The sequence below is a fragment of the Centropristis striata genome, chromosome 22, assembly GCF_030273125.1.
Source record: "Centropristis striata isolate RG_2023a ecotype Rhode Island chromosome 22, C.striata_1.0, whole genome shotgun sequence".
In the NCBI taxonomy this organism is placed as follows: domain Eukaryota; kingdom Metazoa; phylum Chordata; class Actinopteri; order Perciformes; family Serranidae; genus Centropristis; species Centropristis striata.
In genome coordinates this window covers 4,283,373-4,306,971 of record NC_081538.1, presented here as the reverse complement: position 1 = coordinate 4,306,971, position 23,599 = coordinate 4,283,373, and the positions used below count along the sequence as shown (strand labels likewise).

The 23,599-nt window shown below is 41.1% G+C and overlaps 1 protein-coding gene across 1 annotated transcript in view; it reads right to left on the bottom strand.

Annotated features, from left to right (window-relative positions):
• plxna4 (plexin A4) overlaps positions 1–23,599 on the bottom strand; it is a 252,872-nt gene that overhangs the window by 56,943 nt on the left and 172,330 nt on the right. Inside the window, exons 6-9 of the mRNA XM_059325536.1 lie at positions 11,424–11,547; positions 6,649–6,802; positions 3,697–3,796; positions 3,352–3,466 (exon numbers count right to left, since the gene is read on the bottom strand). Coding sequence (XP_059181519.1) covers positions 3,352–3,466; positions 3,697–3,796; positions 6,649–6,802; positions 11,424–11,547 — 493 coding nt within the window. The remainder of the gene's footprint in view (positions 1–3,351; positions 3,467–3,696; positions 3,797–6,648; positions 6,803–11,423; positions 11,548–23,599) is intronic.

The following is a 23,599-nucleotide window of genomic DNA, read 5'->3' as shown; positions in this document are numbered from 1 at the left end:
AGAACCAGGCCTCATTGCCACAATTAAGTCTGACTGACAGTCTTTAGACAATCAACCACATTATAACAGATTAGCTACATCCATTATCTTTAACTGCTTATGTGAACTACAGTACAGGCCAAACGTTTGGACACACCTTCTCATTCAATGCGTTTCCTTTATTTTCATGACTATTTACATTGTAGATTCATCAAAACTATTAATGAACACATGTGGAATTATGTACTTAACAAAAAAGTGTGAAATAACTGAAAACATGTCTTATATTCTAGTAAACAAAGGGTGGTTACTTTGAGGAATCTAAAATACAAGACATGTTTTCAGTTATTTCACCCTGGACAGGTCGCCAGACTATCACAGGGCTGATACATAGAGACAGAAAGCCATTCACGCTTTAATTTACACCTACAGACAACTTAGAGTCACCAATTAAGCCTAAGCTGCATGTCTTTGGACTTAGGGAGGAAGCTGGGGGACCCGGAGAGAACCCATGCTGACACAGGGAGAACATGCAAACTCTTTGAGAGTGCTAACCACTGTGTAGCCCTAGACGACTTACTTTCAAGGTTTAAATTAAAGTTAGTGCACCTAAAAAGGTTGGTAATAATGCCTCATTACACGAAACAGGATTACAGCGTGTTCATGTAACACCACGTTAAGAGCAGTAGTTCGTCTGTAAAATGTAGCTTTGAAGTTAACAAAAGAAGGTTTGGCTTGTGATTTTCTTTTCATTTCCCTTTGTTCTTTCCTCCAATAAGTTTTCATAACCTGGAGGTTTGTATAAAACCTGTATGGTCATTTGACTACTCGTGTTTCTAGATATTTATGCTCTTTCATCCTCTTCAGTTCTGCAACCCTTTTGTTTTCACTCTGCAAACACTCAACTGACTCCTTGGCAGTCAGTGCTTGTGTATGACATTGATTTGTCTATGAATTGAACCAAAGCACCTCTCCGTACTACTCCTGTCTAATATTGGCAACTAACAGCTATTACCGCTGGCAGTTAGCCTCTTTAATAAAATTACCTTGATCCATTGATCAATACGTTCATGGTAAACAAACTCCAAGGCATTGATCACCACAGCACGTGCAACAAGTAACTAATGCGAGTAAGCGCTAAGGGGTAGTTATATATATTCAGTAACATTAATATTTTGGTGTGTTTCGCATCTTCGTACCAGCTGAAAATATTAAGTAGAGGCAACAGCTCGACAGAAATGAACATGCTGCATTGTAAACAGAAGAATAAAAAAGGAAAATATCTTCCTGTTGTTTTCACCAGATAAGTAGAATAGTCCTCGGTTTCAGTTGCTTTAGGTGAGACGATGCGTGCACTTGGGTTGGGGGACGCAGTTAGTAAAAGTGATAAATATGCAGTTAAAAACACTGTTTATTGGGTAAACAAGCACGATGCAGCAATAGTGGTCAGGAATAACTTTAACCTATTTACTCAGTTTAGCTAAGTGAAGCTGCATGCATGTTCTTTGTCAGTGAGCGAGGCTCATCAGACGGATAAGTCCTTGAGATGTGTGGAGGGCAAACAGGGACGTGGCCTTGGTTAATGTGCCAACAGGCAAACGTCTGATCCGTGTGCCCATATCATTGCTGGCATGAATAAAAAGGCACCCACTGTATGCCCAGGCCTGGCTTTAACTCTGTCCTGCCATGCATACTAACAACAAGCTCAACCAGTAGGGAGATTTGCCTGGCCTCGATCATTAGCATAGCGTTAAGGGATTATTCAGATCACTGCCTGAAATCCCTTAATTGTAATAGTACACAAAAAGTCATCTGCAGCAGAAAGACCATCCCGTTCCACAGAGCAAAGTTGACTTGTTTCCTTTTGTGAAATTTGGGAATGATTCTACAGATAGCTGTGCGTGTGTCTGCATGTTCTTAAGCTTGTGTGTCTAAATCATTAATTCAAACCAAAAATCTGGCAGCAAATACATGACCTTGGATTTGAGGGGTTAATTAAAAGCAAATTAAAAGTCATTAAGCCTGCAAAACACCTGCCTTTTTCTGAAACAACATGTATAAAAAAAGGGATGTCATTAATGTGCTAATACCAAATCCCCTTCGCTTTATTTATGGTTTTCTTTTAGTCAGCAACACAATAGGAGAGGATTCACACATTATTATCCTCAGTCAATATTGACCACCAGCCCCTGAGTTAATTGGAAAAGTAAACCTGCAAAGACTCAGGCTTGGGCCTGACTAAGGAGGTTCAAAAGGATAATGGAAACTGCGGAAAAAGAAAATAATATCGTCTACGCAGGTTGAATGGCTCGGGGGAAACATGGGTGGAATAACACAATTGAGAGCAGACTGCTCATCAAAAGAGGCAATCTGGCTAAGCTTGTCCCTGCCCGTCGTGCAGCGTCTGCCAACCCAGACATGAGCACTAGTGATCTTCATCATAGCTCACCTCAGGCTAGGATTAACAGGCCACTAACTCCCTGTAAAAGCCTCCCCCTGAAAACTACCATGATTTGGCAGCGTACAGGCAGGCAAAACTGTATTCAGATAAACACACACACACAAATATATTGAAGCATGCTGATTTGAAGACATAGTGCACGCACAGGCTCACACCAGAGGTTACACACATGCATGGGCACAAACCCAAGCCTTCCTTTACCTCCTTGCTCTGTGCTGAAGGCTGCCACTGTGGCAGTCACTCTAAATCAGAGTGAGACCTCTCTCACAGGACGGGGTGCGGGTGGGTTGGGGGCAACCAATGAATGTACCCCATTCCAGTGAGTGGCTTGTCCTCTGCAGCAGTGCAGCCTAATTACGGTGGGCTCTGCTTCGACGGGAATAGGACTGGCTGCCAATACTATTGATAATTCACACAGACTAAGCTGTCGCAGGGAATAGGGATGGGCGAGAGGAAATGGCTCAGTTTTATTAGTTTTCACTGCCCTTTGATGTGCAGTCAAGAGCGAGACATGCCAAGAGACTCGTGCCAGATGGAAGCACTACAGCTGAAAGGTGTCTCAATCCTTTTAACATAACTCTTTTTGCATGTGAAACCTAGAATGATAGCTATTAGTGTCACAAAGCCAAACATTTCCCCTCAATTTATTTCACCATGTTTTATTACTCAGCTGGCCCAATACACAGAGGCCGGCTGGAGCTGGGCAGCATTAAAAACTACAAGGATTTTTGGACATTGTCTTACTGGGTTACAGTTTGAAGACATTTTTCTCCTCACAGCAGCTCAAACCCTCCACGAAGGGTTTCAATCTCCTAGCGACAAACACAGGGCAGTTTGGTGACTGAATAATTTCAGTTAACGTAAAAACAAGATAAATCAACACTTTTATCACCTTCTAGCTTCGCACTCACCTCAGGCTTCTTGACCCGGCCCTCCTGGAAGGAGCATGTGCGAGGGTCGTGGGTACAGTCATGCCTGTATTTACACCAGTGGCACTGGTAAGGACTGCTCACACATGACAGACATCTGCATGCAGAGAAGACAAAAGGGAAGAGTGTTGTGTATTCATATTAAACAGTGGCAAACACACTTGAGAACAGTAGCTCAATATGCCTGCTTACTTATGTATACGATACAATTTCCAGCAGTTTAAGAATCAATGTCAGTTCTTTCGTCAATATGGAGGGATTAGATTTCTGACAGGCTGTCTGCTAGAGAGAAGTGCTCTGGAGAGCTATAAGTAGATATAGACTTACGACTTGTGCACGCTGCAGTTGTAGAAAACAAAACTGGTATTTGCAAATGCCAGGCCTGTCTCCTTGGACTTCAGATAGAGCTGCACGATCTGGTGGTCACCTAGAGAAAATGGATTACCGTTAAACTTAATAGCTTGATTTGCAGAGGTAGACAGAGTGTTTTCACTCAGGTATAAAAAAAAAAAGACGAAGAGAAAGAATGATGATAGAAGCAATAAATGCTTTGGTTCCAGGAGTCATATATTGAACCCATTGTTGACAGCCTAATTCAACTTTTTAAATAAATTGGAGAAACAAAACAGTATTGTGATGGTAATAGTTGCATGTCACAGCTACTTTTCCAGCACAAGCAATGGGAAGACACTTTTAAGGAACCCCTGCCTGTATGATAATCATTTTATTCTCCTGTTCACACATCCTTTTTTTCAGTGTCTAGTCACATTAGGTTTTCCCATGAAGAAGAGATGACTACTTTGAGCCACAGGTGCTCAGCCTGTTGCCGTGGTAAAGGCAGTATCTTAAGAGAGAGGGAGAGTAGAAAGGTTTTGTTGGGTTAAGACTCCCTATACCTGCCGCCTTACAAGAGACTATAAAAGTTGGTGCACATGCATTTCCCTTGGGATGGAAAATATTCCCCCGGAAAAGTCTTTGAGAGTGTCTTTGACAAGGTAAAAGGGGGGAGAAGATGAAACGGAAGCCGTGCGTGTGTGTTTAAGTGTGAGTGCGTGTGTGTGAGAGCTTGCGCCTCATCTGTATTTGGTGTGTCCTTTTGTCTGGCCCTAATGAAGGAGTTCATGTTTAATTCAACAGCACATCCACACATCTAACTGCTCTGTCTCTTCACTACCTCTGTACCTCTCTCCCTCTCATCCCCACTCTATCTCTACACACAGGTCTCTTTCGCTTCCTTCCACACTGCGACTCCTTCTTCTCCCCTGTGTCTCTCTCCATCTCTCTAACAAAGAAGGAATCATTCATCAATCACAGTAAAGCACCGCTGACAACGGATCTGTCCTAATTAGGCCACCTAAATGTTACCTTGAAGCCTGCTAACACTATCTATCCCTCCCTCTCTCTTCTCTCCATCCGTCTCTCTCCTTTCTTTTCTCTTTCAACCCAGCTTAGACTAATGAGTGCTGGCAAAAAATGGAAGATGGGAGGTTCAAATATAGGCAAAATGTGGAATATTTTCCTCCTTTTGAAACCAGAAACGTATATAACCGCGTGTTTGCGGATGTGGCAGAAGCAAAAAGATTGGCATAAAAGCTGTTTGCTTTATTTGTGTGTCTCTCCGAGTACACATTTATACATCTATGTTGGCTTGACTGCAGCATCACTAGCTTTACATGCGGTTGACATGGCAAACATTAAACAGATTTTTTTAATTCCCCTATGCACCCTCAGGCTCTCTGTCAGCCTTACATGTCAACATGTGTGCTGTCTATGTGAGGTGACTTGGATGGCAGTGCATGTGTGTGTGTGTGCAGCTTCTGTGCATGTTAGTGCTCTGAACAAATGCAGGAAATTTGAATATTGCATGTGTACAGATCAGACCAAAAAGGTCTTACCAGCACTCATCATTTCAGGATGATCTGTACAAACTCCATGCGTTACTCTAGGCATTTTAGGCCAGACTTAACTTGTGGTTTTGGCCCCAATAGATCACATTTTTGCATGTAGTACAAGTGTGAATACACGTGTTGGTGAGCATTGTATGTAAATTTTGAGCATTATTGATGGATCACCATCTTTCTTTCTGTTCGATCTATTTTCTCTTTTCATTCATTATTCATTTTGTCCTTTTGTGGAGGTATGAAAGGAGATCTTCATTATCTCAACATAAGGGCACACTGAGGGTTGGTGATGAAGGATTGCCTGCCTGGGGACAGACCTTCCCACATGGAGGCTTTGTTCAATTAAACCAGGCTTAGTGGACCACAGAAGAAGGAGGTGGAAGAGCGGTGGAATTAGAAAGAGAAAAACATTTTTTCCCCTTCTTTGCTTGTGGATTGAACATTGTCAGAAATGTCTGAGCTGTTTGCCTTTTGAAAGGAATGGAAACAGTGACACTGTCTGCGGGGATTGGGTTATCTCCAGGCGCCAAATTACCAGAAATACAGTACTAAAAACACTTTGTGTGCAGCTTGATATTCGCCTTTTTGCACTGAGGTTAACTGGGGTCCCATTACTCCCTCTGGAGCATATACACTTTGAGAGAGGGTGGTAAATAGATCCCACAGCAGCCTAATAACTAATGTTCATTCAATTACTAAACATGTCCTAGGGCAGTGCTCCAAGGCCCGCTGAGTTACTGATGGCAACGGGAAAACAAAATTCATAGAACACTCTTAGCCCTAGGTAGAGCATGCTTCTGACTGAAGGGAAATCATCCAGATCAATGTGCTCTGACAGACAGGCATGTTTGATTCAATAGGTGCTCTAATGTTAATAACAAGCTGATGCTGGCAATCGCTTTCTACCTCTGGAAGGTCAGGTTTCTTTGGCCCGGTTTGTCTGTCTGTCAGCTCACCTTGCATAGGATCTACATTTTGCAATGTGAGCTGGGTCTGATTTTCACAAAACTTGGTCAAACTCATTAAATTTTGGAGTGAATCTGAACTACGGGGGAAGTATATTTTTCACTTTGGTTAGCAATGCGAGAAGGGGCATTCATGTGGGGTAAGAATAATTGGAAAAATGAGTTCCCGACACTCTCAGACTGCCTTCTAGATACATATGTTTTTTCCTCGATATTACAAATAATGTCATTTTGTCAGGCTCCAAACTATTTCAGTTGCTGATGTCATGTACACACAGTTCCATGATAGCAATGAAACATTAAATTAAATGCCAGCAGGGTTACATCAATGGCTGGCTGGTATGGAATAGTACATTTTTTGATCTCAGTTTGTTGCTTTATGGGGGAAAAAAGTTGCAATAGCCCACCTTTACCTTTGTCAACGATAATGCGAGGCATCTCTTTCTCAGCAGGTGAGGAGCATTTGATGTGGTTTCCCTCCACCAAGCCATTCATCTCAGCCAGGTCCTCAAAGGAGCAGTTGACACCCGCAGAAAGTTCCGGCACATTATGGGCCTCCAACACCAACTGTAGAGAGGGAAAACATGTCAGTATTCTGTGCAATATACTTATAAATATACACACATACATACTCATGAAAGGGATTAGTCAAACCGAACAAAGGTGGGGAGGATTCAGTTCAATTTTTTCAGATTCATAATTTTGATGAATGTCATGTCAGAGTGCACTTCATAATTGTATCGAGGGTCAGAGATAAACAAATTAGATTTGAGCTCCAACTGTGACTACAGTGCTCAGATTCCCACATCTGTGAGGACTTCAGATCAGATTTGGAGCCAAAAATGTTCTTCAGACATTACTGTAACCCAATATTGCTGAGGAGAAGCACAGCTGCAAGTTCTGTGCAGAGTAATGATCCATCTGCAGGGTGGCCAACGGCCAGAGGAGCCACTGGGGGACTCTTGAATTAGAAGTTAATATATGAACCGGCAGATGCATCCTGCCCGGACATCCAAATAACAACAAAACACTGATGCAGAAAGATATAGATCAACTACAAACTGGATCGGCCATATCTGATTTCCATCTTCCTCACCACCTCCTATAATGCATTGTGGCACTGATGAGCTATATGGGTTTAACATACCATGTCTTTGGCTTATGAGAAAAAGTGTTTTCATGGGAGGAAGTGAAAAAATAATGAAAATAGAAATGTATGGTAAGTAGAGCGATGAGGAGAAAATTTAATGTAGATGGCTGAAACAAAGTGCGATATGAGAGGGGACAATGTACAAGAGGAGGACAGAAATAGCATGAAGACCGAGGTGAAATGATGGAGGAGAGGAGAAAAGTGCAGGCATACAGGCTGCTGGACAGGCAGGGGAAAGAGGACTCTCTGGGAAATAGAGAATGCAAATCTCCGCTCTTCATTTGAAAACGCTGTGTAAGCTCTCTCTGCACCTCAACAAAAACTTGCCTCAGGTGGAGCAGCAGGGAAAAAAAGAAAACACTGTCCTTGAATAAGGAGGGGGAAAAAAAGGGTCGCGGAGCCAGGTGGAGCGGGGTCAAGACCAAAATATACATATTGATGGAAAAGCGTGTCTGGAGTGGGCCTTGGTCGAGGCATTGATTTGAGGCGCAGTCCGTAGTACACTTGTGATGTGAGGCTGAAAGCTGCCTCAGCGGCAGAGAAGGGCTGACCTGCGCTGTTTTTATATTGCTGTTTAATGAAAAGACAGCTTCCCACATAAGATGGACAGTGCACAACTGGGCTTCCATCTCTTACACATCCGCTCTCTCATTTGTTGCTCACTCTACCTCTCACCTTCTTCTTCTCCTCTCGCTTTAATTTATTTTTCCTTTTAAGAAGGGAATACAGCCAGACCTTGAGTTTCCTCAATTACATTTAGAGTAGTCATGGCCAAGCCGAGCTGCAAAAATATTAAAATAACCCGCTCATGTTAACAGAAACATCCGACACAGGATTTAACGATGGGCTCTGCATGTTGCCACGGTAAAAAAAAAAAAAACTTGTGTGAGCTGCAAATTGGTGCAAATTTATTCAAAAGCAGATGGCAGAAAAAAGATGGTAGATAAAAATGATTTGACTTGAACCATCTTCTTACAGTCTTTGTTCTAAAACCAACTATAAATTAACCTAAAAATGTAATTGCTGTTACTGTACTTCTACCTTAAGCTCACTGCTCACAGTTATACAAACACCTTTAATTATAAAAAGAACAAAGATGACCAGTGTTCGAGTTCCCTGTGAAAACTAAAGTCACCTAAAGTTAGGAGTTGTGTACAGAAGTAATCATTTTAACATGAACCCTGCCCTTTTTCCAAACCTTAACGTTGTTGTTTTAAAACAACATACTGTATGTATGGATATAGAGATGATTCCCACTTAAGCCTAAAACAGAAGGGAATTTCAATAAAAAACAAAGACAGAATTAAAAGTTAAAGCAAAATAATGTCTTTTTTCTTAGAATAAGTCTGGTTTCAGCAGTAGATTGTCTCTGTTTCATTCGAGACCGCCTTGGCTTATCTTTCCAAACAAATATTTAATAACACAAAGGTCAAGGAGGAGCCCCTGTCTGTCTGGCAGAAGCCTCTGTCCTGCAATCAGTTGGATGGGAGATGTGTGGCATAGCCTTTGGGTAGAGCCTGCTCGCTGGGAAAAGGTTAAACACTCTCTAAAGGATCAGGCTCGAGCCACATCGCACACACATACACACACACACCCCATGAATATCATTAGAGTGTTGCAGAGGTGTACCAGAGAAAATCAACACCTCTCATGTGACCCTCAGAGCAACACGGATGTTGAATAGTCATTCAGGCTTGACCTTAGAAAATCATATTTATGCACTTAGTCTCTGAGATTCAAAGCCATTTCCAAACCACCATTATATAGGAAATGGGAATTGAAATGTGACATCACTGTGGGTGGTTAAGGTCAATAGGATTTTCATAATACTCAGTGTTACAACCTTTAAAATGGGCACTGGGGTTGGAGAAAGAAAACACTAAGCCTCGAAAGATACAAAATTGCAAGATGTCAATCTTCTGAAATCTGCAGTAATATCACAAACACTGAAAGAGATAAACACACCTACAGAGGCACTTAAAACATTAGAAGTCAAATTAGAAGGGGCTTTTGATGGAGGAGAAATATGGTGCAGTGCGAGGGGATCGAGTGAGGAAACTCCCCTGGGTTTCTATTTGATTAATTTCACTCAATTTGCAACATAAGCCTAATCAGCTAAAACAACATAGTCATTAGAATCTATATATAGCAATATAACCAACATGCAGTATAATATTACAAAGGACATTGAGTCTGTATTATATCACATTTCTCTCCTCATTCTCTCACAAGCTAAGTGCCCTTGACATGGATGGCACATCTCTAAGCTGGTTGGCTTTTTATTTGTCTCCAAGGGACCAGCAGGTTGAGATTGGTAGGCATTTGTTGAAGGCCATGCAAGTCACCAATGGGATGCCTCAGGGCAGTGTGCTGGCTCCATGCACGTTTTTGATCTATATAAAGGATATTAAAGCTTGTACTAGTAATTTATTCTAATATACAGGAAGTAGTACTTGATGAGCTTGGGAGACTAAAGACCTGGCCATCAGACAACAGGCTTCTACTACACCTGGCCAAAACCAAGTCAACCAAGTCTATCTTGTTTGGTTCAAAGTTCAGGTTAAGTAATGAAACAGAACTGGATATTACGATTACAACTTTATTTCATCAAAGTTCTCTGTCAGCTACCTGGGTTGTATCCTTGATGGGAACTTTGGGGGACTATGCTCTTAGTTTTTGAGAGTAGTTATAGGATTGGATCACAGAGGTCATGTGGGAAGGTCTTAGTTTCTTCACCTCCAATGGCTCTGAAGTGAGAATAGAGTCCCTAATTATCTCAACACTTACTTTAAAAAGTTAAAAGAAGTTATAATCACAATACTCGGGGAGCTAAACTGTACGTTTAAGATTCAAAACTTTTTTTATCCATGCTGGAATTAGGGAGTGGAATAAACTGCCTCTTGCAATTAAAGAGGTGCAGAACCCACAAGATTTCAAGACAAATATGAACATGGTCATTTAAATACACTCAAACTATAATATATAAAGTTGATTATTATTTTTTGGTATTTTTATCTGTGAAGTGGATTTTTGTAGCTATTTGTCTCTTTCTTTGGACGTTGAACTATTGTTTCTATCTGGTTGTGGAGAGGTGGGACTGATGGTACATCAGGGACCATAATATAAATGTCCTGGACCTGAAAGTTGTGTAATTTGTGACAAAGTCTTGTGTGCTTGTATCTTTACAAAGTGAAACTAAACTTGTGCATAGACACAGACTCTGCTGAAAGGTGGAGTTAAAGAATGATGGAAAAACCAAACAAATGTTTGTATGTCTCCTATTCCTGCAGAGACATGTTTATTTATACTGTATATATTCCAATGTATCACAGCTTCTTGTAGGCTAATCAATACACTTAAGCAATCAAAAACAATTCAGGCCTCTAAATCAGGCAGCTGTTTTAGAATGAAACGACTCAGCGGGGAAAACTGTTGCATTTAGTTGCCAACAATCACAATAAACACAGCTGAGCTAAACTGTGTGCTGTTTAATGATTGTTGACATTTGTCGGTAGAGTATTTCACTGGACGGGACAGTAAGTTGTGAGGTCAGGATTTGAAGGATGCATGTTGGCAGGCAGTGAAATGATGTAAAGCAGGATTATAGAGTTAACACTGTCTACTAATCAGTATCTAGAGCATAATTACATTGCATTACAAAATTATGCTTGAGTGTGTGATATTGTCAATCTGCCAGACATGATTTTCTCACTAGCAACACATTCAGCTAGCCTCACTGTTTCCTGCAATATGGCTCCACTAAAACAAATGCTCGCTAAAGTGTTCCTTCCTTATTAAGCAGAAAATATATTGAATCATTTTTAATTAAAAGCTGAACACATTTAATCATCAAAAGGAAGCAGTAAGGAAACAATAAGGAAATGACAACTAGTATCTATTTCATCATCAAAAAAAAAAAAAAAAAAGATAATCTGCAACGGTAATGTAGGATGGATTAGATAAAGCATTAGGAAATTATGATATGGCAAACACTGTGCACATTGTAGTGTGAGGAGTAGTGTGTTTTCATCAACTCACCGTGACACTAAACTGGGACACTGAGATGTTGTTTGGGTGGACACTGAGACGCACACACTGCTTGATGTCTGATGCAAAGCGACGGGGCTCTGAAGAGCGCTCGCATTTCTCCTTTCTGGTGCACCTGGAGAACACACAAGAGAGGGGGGGGGGTTATTCACGGATGAAAAATGCACATACACACACATGCTGGACAGCGGTAACCTGACCAGGTCTTACTTCCTTCCCACCTGTTGGCACCTGGGGAAAAAGAGAATGTCCCGCCGCTCCCTGACAGACGGACTTAGACACATTTATCATATTTCCTCTCTGGCAGTGTACTAGCTACAGTGGCCAGTGAATGGAAACCCGGTCTCCAGGGGGGCGGGAGCAGTGGCATTTAAAACAATGGCCGCTCTATATGTGGAAGTGGAGCCAGTCCGTTGGGAAAGAGGTAGGCTTCGGCTTTGTAATGCTGTCTTAATGACTGGCATTCATGGGCAATGCCAAGTGCAGGTGGAGATGTGGATGTTGGCGGGGGGGGGGAGGGATGGATTCCTCCGCCTCTTAATACCACACCAGGTGGTCTAATCCAGTCCATTACAGTGGTTTGGGGAGTTGGGAGGACTGGACCCTTTGTGTTGTTAGAAGAATTTAAGGCCTCTTGTTCCCAACACTATCCCTTGACATGCTCCATGACAAATCCCAATAGTTTGTACAACTAAATGGGTTTGTAAGAGAGGTGGGCATGAAGACTGCAATCCATTTACACTCTTGCTGTGGAAAGTTTACAAGTTAAATATTACAGCAGAAGTGGCTGAAAAACCACTGAGCAAGCTTTAGTTTGTTTTTAAATGTATGCTCAGTGAGAAATTCTGTAAGAAGTCGACCCAAATAGTGATATAACCTCAACCTTGTACTCTTCTCCACACACACACCCACACTCTTGTTCTCACCTAATCCCCTCATAAACTTATGCAAGTTTAATCCCCTATTGATTTAGACAAAAACTTGCTGTGCAATTAACAACCTGGCAAATCCAGAGGGCCCTAAAACTCCTTTAGAGAAATAAAAGGAATGAAAAGAGGTCGTAATGAACGAATGAAAGAAAGACTTTCAAGGTGGTTGACGCCTGAGATACAGTAATACCTTATGCAGCAAGACGCTTTTCATCCTGAGTCAGAGACACTGAGGGGGAGGTGGGTTTTGACCTGACATGAGTATTGTAAAGTTAAGCGGCCTAACGTGCCGCAAAGAAGACAGACATAAGAAAAAGAAAAAGGGAATAATCTGTTTGAGAAAGGGAGAGAACAGGAGGAGGGGTAAATAGTGCAGGAGGGAGAGGGAGAGAGTGGAAAAAGAAAGCAAGAGAAGCAAGATTTAAAGGAAGGCAACTATTGTTGGCTTTCTGTGAAGCTTTCACTGCTAAGCCGGTTTGAGTAGGGGTTTAATCGCTTCGGCTTCCTTTGTGCTTCTCTATCACTCCTGTCTGTTCCTCCTTTTCTAGCACTGATTTAATAAGACCACATCATATAAGTACCTCCAGGCAAACAACCCACACAGAAACCCACAAACGCACACTTTCACCTACAAATATAAACAGTAGACACTCAGTTTACTTCCTTGCATACCCACAGGTCTGTTGTTCACACCCATGGAAGAGTAACACTGTAGAAGGATGCTAAGCAGATATTTTGTGTGTATTTTGCTTTGTATTTGTGAGTCGCATTAGTATAATGATATTTCTCTTTGTGCTTGTTCCTTGACAGTGTCACTGTATAGTGTGTTTTGGTCGAAAAACCTCAAATTTCATGCCAACGCGGCTAGCACTAATGCATTATTACCATTTACTGGCACAATCTCTGTAAATGAATCATCAGTACGACTGACTGAATCATAGTGAATAATAAATGGATGCATAAAAGTTTATGCCATTCCATTATTTCACCGCTGTCTCTCACACATAAACAGTATTTACAAACAGTAAATATGCATCTATATGCTCTTATCTCTAATATCTTTATAAACAGCTATATCATTTCATTTAGGCACTTATGTGTACATTTATGCAATATACAGTGTCAACAAAATTCCACAATGGAACAAAAATGGTAGTGTCCACAACATGTGCACTACTTTCTGCAAAAAAATCCCACAATGCAATGCATTTAATAGATGAGAAAATGACCATTGAGCGACTTTACACCTTTCTGTGATGACGCAAAATGATAAGTGAGTGTCCGAAATATCAATTTACTGCTCACACTATTGAGTGAACTATTAAGTGTCCATTATATAGGGAGAAGAGAATGAGTGAACAACGTATTGATTTTGGACACAGCTCATGCTGTGTTACAAATGGAATACTTTTTCTTTTCTCTTCTAGTACATACTGCAGCTTCCCCTACAAAGTACGCTTAGCTTGGACATACTGCTTTATCATAATATTTCACTTTGTACTTTAATCCTCACCTATGCTGCACAGAGGATTATGGGTCAGAAATTAAATAAATGCTGACATGCATACTGCAAAATGCAACTGGAAGCAGTAGGATATGCTGGTATTTTTGGCATATTACATTTGACATGCATACTGGGACATGCTAAATATTTTTCTTGTAGTGTGGGTAATGGAAGGCAACCCCAGTTTCACTTTAGCTCTCTATATGGCCCAGCTTTATTACATCATCTCTGTAAGACGCTAGCAGCTGTAAATAACAGTAGGGGGATGTAGAATGGAAGACAGATGATGCAGGGAAACTGTGCGGCAGAATGAATCATTGTAAACAAGACATGCTGTAAAGACGTGTTGATCTCACAGCAAATAAAATTTTTAGGCTACGTTTTATATGCGTGCGAGTCACTATGTCCAATGTTTATGAGGAATAATTACTTCGGTGAAAATTTGCAGCCCACAAGTTTTATCATCTGCGATACAAGCCAACAGGACATAATGAGGCGGTGTGAGTTGATGAGTGCAACAACTAGACCTGGCATATCTGAACTGGGACCTGTTAATACATTATCATTAGAGAGGCTATATCACTCTGCTCTAAAGAGTGGACAGGGGCCAATTTGTTTTGCTTGTTATGCAAATTTAAAGTCGACAGGGATATTTTTCATAAAAATCTGACAAATACCTTCACTCAACTCCAACAAAGATTCTACAACTAAAAGGAGGGGTCTCATGTTGTACTTCATTTAAGTTTTAATCTTTAAGTTTTAGCTCTATTATCTGCTAAATAATGGATTTCCTACACCTATCTATCAATTCTGAATATCAGTGATGATTATATAAACACAGACGAAGGCCTATAACCCGACATGATGTTTGCAATGCCATCTTTCAATACAGTACATTTTACTTTCCTTCGCAGACTTGAATAAATCTAAAAGGTGGTTGTGCAAGCCATTGAATTGTACTGCAAGTAGCTGGGTGCCGTCTGTTTATCTATGGAGATGTCATAGAGCCCTGCAGGGACTGTAAGTTTCATCTTCTTCTCAGAGTCACGAGGTCACAGACTTGCTGGGTAGGATGAAACGGCCAACAGGTCGAATTATTAACTTTCACATCCTAGACACGGAGCATGCAGAGAGAGTGACTCAGCTGGAAGAGGGAGGTCTTTTCTTCTCTCTGCATCTCTCTGCCTCCCTAAAGGTTAGACAACAGCACTGCTGTAAAACACGCAGGGTTTTCTCATGAGATCACTGCAATGGTGCAGTGCAGAGTGCTGTCACAGAGGTCTACACCAACAAAACACGGGGTGTTCCAGTGAAAAAGTGTCTTTTTCTGTAGAGCAATGAAAGAACATATGTGGATTAGGAGGACAGAATATTGTGTGGTGTTATGGTATTTGAAAAGCCTTCAAAGTAGACTTTCTGATTTGAATTTTTTTATTGTCTACCTGCACCCAAAATGTCCATACCAATGCAACCCCCTGCATTGTGAGCAAACATTCTCCCAATCATTGACATCACTTTCATATTATTCCATTCCTGACATCAGTGGCGATTATAGGCCCATGTGCAATTTTAGGGGTACTAAATATACCAGCCACTGGGATTGGATGGTGAAAAATACCATTCTGGAAACTACAGAGAATTGCAGCCTAACTTCTGAGCGATATTTAGCTCCCTTCTCAACAAGCTAGTATGACTCAGTTGGTACAAATTGATGCCTTGGGTCGTCTAGTGTCCGAACAACACCATACCATTTTCACTCTAGCTTTTAAACAGAGCCTGTTACAGCATCTTAAATATATATCACCCAAGATCTAGTTGGGAAGGCCAGAGCAGGGTCCAGGCTTAATATTACAGAGACACTGTTCAACACTTCCAGCTCCTTAGAACCGCCATTAGCTGACATACTCCCAAGTTTATGTTCTTTCTGCTGTTTTCACCAGAAGAAAACTCTACTGAGATGTGACTGGTTGACACCAGCTAACAGATATGCCTTTTACTTTAAGATGTGGTCTTGCATCCCGACTGAATCTCTCATCATGTGTAAGACATGTACACATATTGATTTGGTTAATCCAAATGTCCACACCACAACGAGGGAATTTATGTAGCTGCTCTGGTTGATTTGGGACTTGGGTGGAAGGATATTGAAGATAATGCCGTACATGGTTTAGCTGATGTTAGAGCTGGGTATTATCAGAGCAAAGCACTGGATAATTGTTTTCAATTACTATCCAGACAGACCTTGAAAGAAAAAAAAGATTGCATCGTTTGTAACAATATGAAACAATCCCCGCCCTTTGTAAACATCAAAGAATAGACCATTTAGAGAACCCCAAGAAATCAAAGTGATTTAGATTTCAAATAACAGTTATAAAAAGGCTGACTGGGGCTATCTTTTATTGTGGAGAATTAGATGTCCAACGTCTATTCATTTGGTTAGTAAACACTGCTGTTGTGCAGAGCTGTTTGACTGACTGGCAATGACACGTTATGAGAGAGCGAGCTGAAAGGATTAGATTGGCCCTGAATGGAAACTAATCTGCACTCTTGTTTCTCCCAGCCTTTGATAAGGTGACACAATTAGAGTGAGACTGAGGAGAGGGCAGAGGAAGATTTTTAGCCTCTGCAATTGTTGCTGATGAGGCTGTCACGGCCATTCAGAACTAGATGGTCTTATGGATAATATATTTCATCGTGCAACATTTATCATTAAGCCCTTTTGATGATTTAATTGACTAGAGTGTAAGATGATCATGTTATTGTGTACACACACCAAAAGATCAATCAACATTATGTGAGGAATTCAAAAAGGTTGAATTCGCTGCTGTAAGATGAATGTGATTATTTTCAAAAATCTAACCTTTAACTTTAGAAAAGAAAATCCCTGACAACTACTCATTCTTCTTTTCATAGTTTGGGTTTGATATGTGCAAATGACTGAAAGCTACATAAAAAGCGCATAAGGAACAAAGAGAACAGCAGAAGTTTGTTCAACTTACTGAGAAAAAAAGAATAACTTCAAATTTTCAAAGGAAAAACTTTACAAAGTTCCTTCTTCAAATCAACAAAATGTCATAGCAACGAAAAAATAAACACAATGGCTAAAGCCTGTATCAAACATGCAGCATTGTTTGTTATTTTGAGGGCATGAGGATGAAGTATAATTCCAGGCTTGATCCCTTGCGGTTGAAACTTGTCCAGTATCAGTGGGGAGCAGGTTGCAGGGCTCAGGGGAGCGTAGAGAGACAGAGAGAATATACTTAGGAGAGGGTGCAGATGTATCTGGCCATGTGAGACTTCAGGTGTAATGCATATCTAATGTGAGGCATGGAGAAGGTCAAGCAGGTGGGGAAATGAAAGCTATTAAATTCTCACACAGCCGGGTTAAGCCATCCTCAGCTCTATCAAATGCTCATGTCACTGGAGGAAACCAATCCGTTAACATACATACATGTACACACACACACACACACACACACACACACACCAACCCTAACCCTAATATAAACCTAATTGTAACCATTAACAAGCCTCACTTCAGAAAAATGTCCTCACTCTGTTGGTTAAATACGTGTTGCGGTCCTCACTATGTTGGAAGTACAAGAACACACACACACACACACACACACACACACACACACACACACACACACAGTATGCACAAGCACATAAGTGGCCAACAAGAATATGTGTGTATATACACTAAAATCTTATATATGCATGCATACTCCTGCACACAAACAATAAAATAAAACCTCCCCTGGAGCAAAATTACAAGACTTTTCAAGTATTTGTTGTATACTACACACCTGGGTTTCTGCCTTTGCAGTGCTGTTTGTGGTAAATCAATGCACAACAAATAGGCACTCTGTAGTCCAACTGAAACTCAATTACCATACTACCCATGCATCACCAGACACTATATGGAATCCTATACATACTAATGGCCTGAAGCTGTATGTTACTCTGGAGTTGTGTCACACAGATTCAGAGGACTCGCTAACATCTACATTCAGCCTGGCTACATCTCTCACTCCTAGAGCACATGTGACCACAGCCACACATGAACATAGCTGAACACACACACACACACACACACACACACACACACACACACACACACACACACACACACACACACACAAGCACAACAGTCAGTCTGCCTCCTTGTGCTATCATTAAGAGTGGTGGTCCACAGAGCAGAAATCCGCATGGAGAGGCCGGTGGGAGAGTCATTACCTGGCCCAGTGGCCATGACCCTGTTACTCGCATTTGTGGACACACACATACACAAATGAATACACACACACACACACACACACACACACAAATTCTACGTCTCTCATAAGCCCATACCTAAAGACATAGAAATTGCAGAGTGGCTGCCCCCAAGTAGAAATCTCTGAGCCATCCCCTTTACGTACTACTGATGCAAGAACACCGGCTGAGCGGAAAATTACACAGTAACACCGCTGCTGAGAGTTTGCAGGTACAAAGCCATATGGGATAAAACGATCTTTTAAAAAAATATATAGAAAAAACCAGAGTGAAGCAGGTTGAGAACCTGATTTGGTCAATCAATGTTCCATTAACATTTGAATAAAATGGAGCTATAAGCACGTATTATTTCCAACAACCTCTATAAATCCTATATTTCTGTCTCACACACACAAACACGCTGGGATAGATGGAGATCAGCAGCATCAATCTGGCCCTGCGGGCAAACACGGAACAGCTGTTTCTCTCTGCCATGAATTTTCGGTGGCTCACACTCCACCACGCAATTTTAGCAGCTGTCAAAAGCCGTCCCACCAACTTCCTTCATCTCTCTTTCTCCGTCGCACACACACAAACACACCAACAAAAACACCAACAAACAATCCCCTGGCAGAGCTATCTAATGGTGAGGTGGGGTGGCAGGCTTATTAAGCTGTTTATCTAGCATATGTGATGCCGCTGCCCCTGAAGATGCCATTAGGCCAGGTTCTCTATATTAAACAACTTTTTTTTGTCTGGCTCAGAGGTACGTTGGTGTGTGTGTGTGTGTTTGTGTGTGTGTGTGTGTGAGAGAGAGAGAGAGAGAGAGAGAGAGAGAGAGAGAGACAGAAATAGAGAGAAAGAGGGGGTCAGGAACGTTAATAAAGAGCGTGATTTCTTTGCTTAAATTTGCTTATTGAATAATTTTCTTTTATTGAATTGTTTTGTTTTTAAAAAACACACACAGATTAGACACTTATTGACACAAAAGAAGGCAGAAGGGGTACTGTCATTACAGAAATTAAATGTTTAATCATCCAGCTAAGTACATTATTGCTTATTATTTGTACATCTTAATTACAAATAAGCACTTACTTACTTTGAAATAAGTGGGCGTTTAAATTCGCTCATTCTTGCATTTAAAAATGACAAAATTGAACTAATGTGATAATTTAGATGGCATAAAACAAACAAAAAGCTAATATTGGAGCGTTTCCAAACAGCTCATATATCACTGCCCCATTTATTATTACATCAAAGCACAATCTGCCCTCATTCATAAAATAAAAGCCCACAACCTCAGAGAGGGGAAAACAAGAGCTTATCGCTGCATCGCATCTGCTGTATTTCTCCAGATATTTGTGAATTGAAACCCCCTGCTTGATGATGTTTTTATAACTGTCCCTGGGGGAGACAGTGCAGGGCACCGGAGGGCTGCTTTTGAAAGGAGTCTCAAGAGTGCACTTGGCTTTTATCTTCCACATATTGTGTTATGATCTTGAATGTGTGGAGCTGTAGAAGGCAGCATATGATACTATTGATCCAGGCAGTCGATATGCAGCCTGTGGAGTTAAGGTGTGTTTATTCACAGCCGCGAGGCAGTTTGTAAATCTGAATGAAAAGACTAATTTAAACAATTCTTATCATTGTCTATGGTAGAGCACAGGGCACTTAGAAGTCTCTAAATTCTGAATTACTATATACAAGGCCTGTTTGTTTTATTGTTTGTTCTACTTCATTCATTGCAGTTTTCTAGCATACAAATAAATATATAAAATACACGAAACTGCTTACAGCAAGGCCTTTTATGATTATATATTATTTTCAAAAAAAGACATCTCTATACTCCATAACTCGGCAACTCACACCAAAACAATCTAGTAAAAAATAGTAGTAAAAAATGTATCTTTGATTTTGGTCAAAGATGAATTTTTGTTCTGTCCCTTTAAATGGTAAATGGACTGCACTTGTATAACTCTTTTCTAGTCTTAGCGACCACTATAAGCACTTTAACACTATAGACAGCGCTCATTCACCAATTCACACACACACTCATTCTGATGGCTGACGGTAACCTACATGGTGCTACCTGTCACCATCAGGAATTCAGTGTCTTGCCCCAAGACATGTAGGCTGCCGTGGTCAGGGATCGAACCACGAACTTCCCGTTCGATTCTACGGACTGAGCCGCAGCCACCACATGGATGACACATGAATCTCAATCTCAACCATGAATAGAGCTTAACGTGTCCAGCTTGTGAGTAGAATTATAATAATGCATACATAATGACATTATATTGTCGTGGTGCGCGCGAGTAATCTCTGTGACAATGCAATCTGATATTAATATTGAACAATCAGTGGGGATTACTGAAGGATTATATAACATGGTTATTATATGCTGCCATTGCCATGGTACCAGTTATGTGATGGGACATGTGAGGTGACCTGCATGAGTACCCTCTCCCAGAGGTGCTCTCAATCATAGTCAAGATGAAACGTATGTGTGCACGCGTGTGTGTGTGTGTGTGTGTGTGTGTGTGTGTGTTTTCTCTCATATCCTCAACCAGAGTACCTGCTCCTAGAGTTTAATTTATGCTCTTCACTGGAAGATTTCTCACCCCCCACTCTCTCTTTTTCTGGGAATTTATGTAACCTCTCTCCCTCTGTTGTCCCACTCAACCTCTCAAAGCCTGGAATACATCGCCGTATATCCTCACTTCCTTTGACTGCCAAGGTATTTCTCATTCATCCTCTCTGTCTCATGTCACTCCCTGTGTCAGTTCATGCTCTGCCGGACAAAAGCAAGACACCTTCCCCACTGTGAGTGTGCGTGTGCATGTCCATTTTCCAGTGTCTGTGTTTCCCTGTGTGCCAGGGTGACACTAGGTGACAGTGAGCAATGGTCCAGACTTAGAAGTGGGCGTGCAGCTGTTGTGTATGTGCTTGAGCATGTGTGTTGGGGGCTAGGTAAATTGGTTTGTGTGTATGTGTGTGTGTCTTCACACCATGATGGTGACAGTTGAGAGGGAACTGGGAGGTGCAGCACTCCGTTCCGTCCTGATGCCCCTGTCACTTCTTGGCCTTGTTCCCTTCCCTCAACTTCCCTTAGCATCCAGCACGAGGTGGAGGGTGGGGGTGAGAGGGGGTGAAACCAGTCACCCATACTCAAGGGAGAGCCACCCTCCCCTGGGCACAGACATCAGAGCAAGTGCCATGGATGCAAGGATGTTAAGATCAAAGAAACAACTTGGAATAAATTTAACTTTGGGAGTTTGGGAGTCATTTTCGGCACTGTTTAATAAAAAAAAGGCCAGTTCCTTTACCTGGGAAGAAGTGTACTGTCATAGTTAGAACTAATTGTAACTTTATAGTCTTAAACTGTGATACAAGGACTCTCAAATCTCATATTTTAGGTTGGTGATCATTTGAAGGTAATTTTGCTCTGCCAAAAACGGCAATTGGAACTGGTTTTTGATTTGATGTACGGCCATAACAGAGGATCTTCTAAATGGTAAAAAGCATCTCAGAAAAGACTAAAAGTGCAAAACTTTCAGAGTTGAAACATATGTGAAGCTAAAAATCTGCTACTTGCCAGATGCTTCCCTTTATTTAGGACTCTGTTAGTGAAAAGTGAAAGGGTATATTTTTTTTGTTATAAAAAACAACAAAATTAAAATATTTCCTCAATCCTATAATGGTGTTTCATTTACCAGAAAGCTTCTGTTTTTCACCACCTCCTGTTCATCTTTTCCTCTTATTATCCACTCTTTGCTTTTTCCTTAATCTTGCATCTTGATTTCGTCATGAGAGGAAGTCCACCGATTCAATTACTTTTCCACAAGGCAATTTTTTATCACAGGTTTTTTTTATCACTATTAAATTAAATGTGGCACAGTGCTGCAGTGGTAAGCGATGTTGCCTCGCAGCAGTTTGGTTCTCGATTTGAACCTGCTGGCTGTGTTGGACCATTCTGTGTGGAGTTTGCATGTTCTCCCCCTGTCAGTGCGGGTTTTCTCATATACAGAAGATATTTTATATTGTGTTGATGACATATAACCATATGACTTATATATGTGTGTCTGATATTATACCCTGTCTCTCGTCCAATGCAGGAATTGGCTTCAGCCCCCTTGGCGACCCTGAGTAGGATCAGGGCTTACAGGTAATGGATAGATGGATGGAAATAAATTTGCATTTAGATATTATTTTAGATATTTGTAGCTTCTCTCATTGCCGGCCCTTTAAGCAATAAACTCATTATAATCATATGTGGTAGATGACATTTCCATTCCACTTTCTAGCTTGGCATCCGATATGAGCTCACAGCCAAGTTTGAACTTAAAAGTGTCCGGCCTGATGTTAGATCTCACTCTAAAATTAGAGGAAAAACTTTCTTTTGGTGTAAACAATCTCGTTCTCTGCCAACAATATGATTCAAAGTACTCACGGCTATCTCCAAGGGGAGCCGAGCGGTCGCCACAACCAAACACGAGTCCTTGGTAGCATGCTAATTGTGGCCCTGCAGTTTAATTAGCATTAGTGTGGCATACCACAGTAATGAGCACACTGAGGTAACGGATGACTGTGAACACAGCGACAGGTAGCAGCGGTGCAGAATTAATATGAGAGAGAGAAAGGGGGCAGAGCGAGGAAGAAAAAACATTCAATGGATCTGCCAATTAGCTTTTCCCTCCGAAAAGGTTATTCGTTTGACAGCACCAAAGATGTCTTGGGAAAACAAAGGATTTAGAAGACAAGAAGCTTTGCAGCATGACTTGCAAGTTTTAACAGCCATTGCGTGTGTTTACTTATGACTTCTTGAACTTTTTTTTGCATCATCCTAATAAGCTTGTACGTGTGTTTGACAACCATTTATTAAGATGTGATTATGTGAGTCCGGAATACAACTTCATAACAGCAGCTGGACTGATCTTCTCATTGATTATGATCTGCCACAGCACAGGCCTTATACTCCAAAGGATAACTTCAGATTCAGGCATGTAATATGTGACTGTAGGCTATCATCGATATTCAGACTCACAACATGTTTCAGTAGGCAGTAGTTGTCTGGGTTGGTCAGGGCTCATCTGTATATCGCACCTTACCTCTTGGAGATTTCTACTCATTATATAATCCGACCTCCTCTAATGAACTAGGAGAAGGCATTGCTTGTGGCCAGTGGCACGGATGGCTTTACAGGCCCCATGCCACTCCAGGAAGGATCGATGTTTACGAGTGTTTGGAGGTTGAAAGGAAAGGAGAAGGAGAGTGATTCGGTTTTATGTGCATCTGAATGTACCACATACTAACATCTGACACATACAGATCACAATTGCGCACATGCATGCACAAAAACATATATATAACAAAGTAAAAATGCATCAAAATGCACTTTGACACTGATGATATACAGTACAGGCCAAAAGTTTGGACACATCCATCTCATTCAATGCATTTTTCTTTATTTTCATGAC